Source organism: Apaloderma vittatum, unplaced genomic scaffold (assembly GCF_000703405.1).
Source record: "Apaloderma vittatum isolate BGI_N311 unplaced genomic scaffold, ASM70340v1 scaffold3983, whole genome shotgun sequence".
In the NCBI taxonomy this organism is placed as follows: domain Eukaryota; kingdom Metazoa; phylum Chordata; class Aves; order Trogoniformes; family Trogonidae; genus Apaloderma; species Apaloderma vittatum.
The window spans coordinates 1-5,720 of NW_009706243.1; the positions used below are offsets into that span (position 1 = coordinate 1).

The following is a 5,720-nucleotide window of genomic DNA, read 5'->3' on the forward strand; positions in this document are numbered from 1 at the left end:
ACGAGGGACTCCATCGTTTGGGACTCAGGCAGCCGCATGGTTGGTGCCGTCTCCCTTGCTTTTAATTTTTCCGTTCTCCTCTTCCCCTTCTGTCAACCTGCCTAGGAAAAGCCTGAAGGCACGCGGAAAGGTGTTTCTCGCCCTCAGTGGGCACGCCAGGCTGGAAGAGCTGAAGAGCAGCCCTCGGCAGAGGGAACACACCGGAGGCTGAAATTTCTCAGGGAGAGCTAGAAACATATGGCAGAAGGCAGGCTGCCAAAGCTCACAGCGTGCTAGAGATTCAGCGAAAGAGGTATCACACATTCTCCCATTTAATTAATCTTAAAAATAGTCATCCTGAAAAGATGGTGACTTGTTTTACAAGGTCCCCATTGCTAAAAAAAAAAAAAAAGCATATGAAGATAGCGCGGCTGTGAAACCACCACCTGTTCTTTTTTCTCCAAAAATAAAAAAAAAAACCACCAAAAAAACCAACAAACAACCCCAAGCAAAATGACCATCAGTGAAGAGGGTTTAAGCTGACATAAAAGGCTGTCAATGCCACTGAAGACAAGCCCAGCTTTCTGCTGAGGGCTTCTCCCCTCCTCTGGGAACTGCAGATCCTTTCACCAGCAGCACAACTGCCCTTGCTTACTCACCAGGGGCACTTGAGAGCCCTTCTCTGTCTGTAAGCCAGACTCCCCAGGATACCGGGCTGGCAGGAGAGACAGATCGAGCTGGGCTACAGGAACGCAGAACCCAACTTCTTCCAGAAACCTTTATTCCGTGCAGCTGTGGAGCCAAACAGCAAAGGGTCCGAAGGTGACGGTTGCAGTCCCTACCCCACAAGTCCTCACACACAGGCATCTCTCTTGAAGGAAAGCCAAGGTAGGTATTAACTCTCCGTCTTCCCGCTTTGTGTCCTGTTCAAGTGGTCAAAGCTTCTTTGAAGCATGGAAAGGGAGATCTTTAGCTGTGAAGACACAACCATCATACCCCATCCCCCCAATTACTTGAGTTAGTCTCCTGCGTGCATGAGTGATGTAAGAAAAAAAATGTTTCCTTTCTTTTCAAGACTTCATGTGATTTCCTTCTTGTTTCTATAAACAGTTGCCTTACTGTGCTCTCTTAACAGCTATACTCTGTACAGTTTATAATTACTAACAGTGCAGTAAAAGAAAGTCTCGCCAGACAATAGCATCGAAGATAAGCCACCACACTCATTTTTCATCACAGTTTATGTTCATAGCAAGTACTCTAAGGAACATGGCAGTAAAGCATGAATTTTCTTTTAATACCTGACACTCCCAGGGCATTTTGGTGCACAAGATGTGTTTAGATTATTGACAAACCTCAGAAAAGACAAGGTAAAACAGGCATTAAGATGTGTCACGACTTTCAGACAGAAGTGTTATTTGGGATGAAAAAGGTAACGGAATTCTCACTTTTCTTAAGCATCTTTTTTTTTTTTCACTCTGTATTCAAAAAGCAGTTTAACGCTACTTCAGAATTAAGAATTGTTTGGGTAGTAAGCAGAGAAAATTAAAAGGGCATGGAAACAAGGAAATTAACTTCTACAATGAAAATTTCAGCACTCAAAAGCTTTTTCAATCTATGATCAAAATGGTTAATAGATTAATAGCAATTCTGTGTGCAGAAACACCTCTGAACAAGAAGTATAAAAAAATGGCTTCTTCTTCTACCCTCCTTTAGTGCGTGGGAGAACACAGAGCAAACTGGTGATGGATAGACATACATGTGAACTCCTCCACAGCTTTCTTAATCTAATAATTTCTTCTGTCACATTTTAAGATTTAATAAAAAGAACTTAGAACATTCATACATTACAAATAAAAACCAAAGTATGAATTTATTGTCCTTCATTTTACTAACTTGAAATTTCATCCTAGGGGCTCACCAGTCCTGGATTTTGATATCAGAGACACACCACAGCACTCAAGAACTTCATTTTTTATATAGTGCTTGTTATATATAAGAGCCTGGAAGTGTAACTTACTGAGAAAGAGGATTAACTCCATAGCTATGGAGCCTCTCAGAAACATATGGTGTGTAGAATTTATTTATTTTTCAATGGAGATCAGGTGGCCCTTTGATACCAAGGCTGAGTGAAGCTCTCACCGATATCTAGAAGAGTAGTAAGGAAGCAAAAGCAAGGATAAACCTGAATGAAGAAACTCATAATGAGGTGGGCAAATATTTAACATTATGTTTTGAGTCCTCTTAAAAAAGAGCATCTGTTCTGAATTACTCCAGTCTTTGCTTTGTCATGATTCAGAATTGCATCACATATCTCAGTACTGATACTTGACAGATTAAATATTCATGTCAATTTTCTTAAATCTTGGTCAACCCCCCAAAAAAGCCAACCCCACAAAACAAACCAAAATCCAATCCAAAACATCAGAAACATGAGCATTATCTATGTACCAAATTTAAGCCCAGGACACAACAGGTCAAGGAGTCACGAAGACTTTAGTTAGCAGCCAAAGACATCAGACAAATGCTATGACAGCATAAAGGAGAAAACTTGAGTTGCTCAGAAACAAAAGCATCACCAGGAAGGACTGGTAGACCTACCTGTTCAAGCATTTCTATTGAGTCTCTTAAAACTCCTTTAACGTGTTTAACTTGTTCCTTATCATATTGAGGGATATCCTCTTTTGATACCATTTCTGGGGATATGCTGAAAGAGATTGAGATTACAGCAGAAACATGAAACGAGTACCTTGATGCCTTCCCAAAAACAACTGCTCTCTGCCATTGCTAAAAGCATCTTTGTTCAAAAGTCACATAAAGCTGCCGCCTGTAGTTGAATTTCAATCCCTGTTCCTTGAAGGCACTGCCTCAGATCTTTACAGACAACAGCCACCAAGAACAAAAGGTGCTTGCATTAGGTCTACAGTATCACATTTCAGAGCACAGGACCTTTCTGAAGAAGAAAGTTTACTCAAATCAGTTCTGAGATGATCACTATGGGAGGTCACCACACTTCTTCCATACTCAAGCTCTGGTGATGATTTTTAACTTTTAATATTCATTTAACTTTTTAATATTAAAGAGAGGAAACACCATCTGAACCACTTGGATGTGTCTGCGTACAAAAGGCACCTAACATGGAAGTTTTCGGCAGAGTGGAGATTTAGCAGGAGACTCACAGGAAGAGGCTAAAAACCTAAATAAATCTTTAACGTTACATTTGAGATCATGCTGGTTCACAGAGGATGAAGTGAACACTCTGGTTCTATGCTCAGCACTATGGTATTCACAGAAGATGAGTCACAGCAGGGTGATAAATGCAAGCTAAGGTTAACACTCCCCCAAAAAACAGCCTGTCAAAGAAGAAATTAATTACTGCAAGATGCAGTCAGACACATCACTGGATATCAGCACAGACCACAGAAGAGCAAGTCCTAGCAGCTTTTGAAAAGTTACCACTAAGTTTCATCATTCAAAATTTAATTCTCTAGATCAGATTCTCATAGAAGCTGAGGAATAAGGAAGCAAAGATTGTGAAGTCAACTTACTTCAAAGAGCTTTCTTCCTGAAGCTGGACATGATAGAGGGTCTGAGCTGCATGCTCTATCTTTGACAGTTTGAGAAACAGTGTTACATTCAGCAAGACCAAGAGCAACAAACTGTAGAGAGAAGAGAACAAAAATCAAGTCCTGTAACAATTCTGGTTGCAATGCTAAAGAAACAAGAGGTTGCCTAAAAACAGCTAAGAAGAGAGAATCCTGGAAGGAAAAAAAAGGTGTGGGGCAGCACTATGTGCTTACCAGTTAGTGTTAAGCTGTGCGATACCAACCAATAAGAATGGCAACAGTGTCTCATCTTGGAATTTTTAAAACTAGAAAATTCTAGATTATTTTTTTTAAATAGCATGAGACCTAAGTAAACCTCCAAGATAGACTAGTTTGGCAAGACAGCATTTTAATTCCACGTATTGCTTCTTAAGTAAATCCATTCCTCTCCTATACCCAAGTGCTCTATTCAGATTCAGTTAGGATCTACCATGCTTCGTGCAACGTTAACATGCAGGTGAGGTACAGAGGAGTACAGATAAAAACCAAGATTAGCTTGGGTCAAGCCACATTTTAATGCAAGTGAGTACTTACAAGACACTCATTACTACAATGATGGTGGTGGTCCTACTTACAGCATCTCTTTTCCTTCCTATAGGAAAGAAAAGAAGGTTAAAAAAAAGTACTGAAGAACATTCTCAAAGGATGACTGCAGAAACACATCAGTGTCCAGCATCTCCCACAATAGCTCAGCAGCTTCTGATGGAAAAAAACACAACAGATCATGTGGGTGCAGAGATTCACCTCTAACATTCACCAAGGCATTTTTGTAGTCACCTCAGATGCTGGACAGTCAAGCTTATCCACCAGGAGCAGGATTCCCCCTACCCCAGTACGCGGTGGGGAAACGCAGCATTGGGCCATGTTCACATTAAACCTAGACAGCCCAAGAAAGCTACAGTCCACCTAACTTAACATTCATTCAGCACAAGCTGCTAGTCACACACAAGGAGAGGCAGGCTGCAAAGTGGTTCTCTTCTGCTTGTTCTCCTGCCCGCATTAGTCCTTCTGACAACCAGTGTCAAATCAAGTTCTCCTATGACTTATAACATCCTTATTGGCTTGTTTTATATAGATTGGCTAAAGCCAGCCTTTCAAAGGAGCCCCTGCTCATCAGGCAACAGGGACTAGACACCAGTGAGGGGTCCTCTCCAAAGTGAGCAGAAGTCACCTACCACTGTGGACAGGCTCATCTTTAAATATAATTACCTGTTCTCCTAAAACAATTCCTTACATTCACATTTCTGTCCTGGACAAAGGGCAGACAGAAAAGCCGTAGTGTATACTAAGACAGACACACTCACCTGAGAAAGTGGAGCAGCAGTAGCAAAATTAAGTGATCAGGAAGTAAACTCAGCTAGGTAGAGTACATCACACATGCTGTCGATCCAAATGTTCTCTTAGCACTACGCTTAGTGTCCTGTCCCCCCTTTAGGCAAGGGCACTTGCTCCTACTTCAATGTTTACAATTCAACATATGTCATGAAATCTGCCATTCTCTGGTACACATCAGCACACAGATATTCCTCATCTCCATAGCTGTAGCTAATATTGTATATGCTATTGGCCAAGTCTGTCATGCCTAGAGGCAGTCAATCTGCAAGAAGTGCTTCAGTGACACAGGAATTACAGAAGCAGAAGGAAATGGACTCTGACATTAAAAAAAAATCAAATAAGAAATAGTAGAGCCAAGTGACAGATAAAGCTTAATCAACTCATGACTTGGGTGTGCAGTTATTTGAAGAAATGAAGCAATTTGTCAGCAACTTCACAGAAGTCAGGTTAAATTTCGTGGTGATTCTGTATCATTTTCAATCACACAGGTACAGTGCAGCATTTTAGGCTTTGGTTGATTTTTGTTTGCTTGTTTTAAAAATAGGGTGCAATTAGGTTTGATTTAATGAGATACTCATCATAAAAGTGACTATGTTCATGCAAGCCTGAACACACCAAAGCATTTGCTATCAGACCAATTAGAGACAGTAAGAATAACATATACACAAGTGTTACTCTTGCACTATTTCAAAATTTAAGTTTTCTTGAACCCACATTTTGGAAAACACTTGATATAAAAGTCCTTGATATAAAAAAATCCTACCTATTACAGTGCCCTGGGCCTCTACTCCCATGTCACCAGAG

At 40.7% G+C, this 5,720-nt stretch overlaps 1 protein-coding gene across 1 annotated transcript in view; it reads right to left on the bottom strand.

Moving 5' to 3' along the window:
- Window positions 1-741: 741 nt before the first annotated feature.
- GRAMD1C (GRAM domain containing 1C) overlaps window positions 742-5,720 on the bottom strand; it is a gene marked incomplete at its 5' end in the record, with an annotated part of 23,728 nt that continues 18,749 nt past the window's right edge. Inside the window, 5 exons of the mRNA XM_009865695.1 lie at window positions 742-952; window positions 2,578-2,683; window positions 3,525-3,635; window positions 4,116-4,173; window positions 5,680-5,720. The exon at window positions 5,680-5,720 is cut by the window's right edge and continues 154 nt beyond it. Of these exons, the coding sequence (XP_009863997.1) occupies window positions 875-952; window positions 2,578-2,683; window positions 3,525-3,635; window positions 4,116-4,173; window positions 5,680-5,720 (394 nt within the window). The remainder of the gene's footprint in view (window positions 953-2,577; window positions 2,684-3,524; window positions 3,636-4,115; window positions 4,174-5,679) is intronic.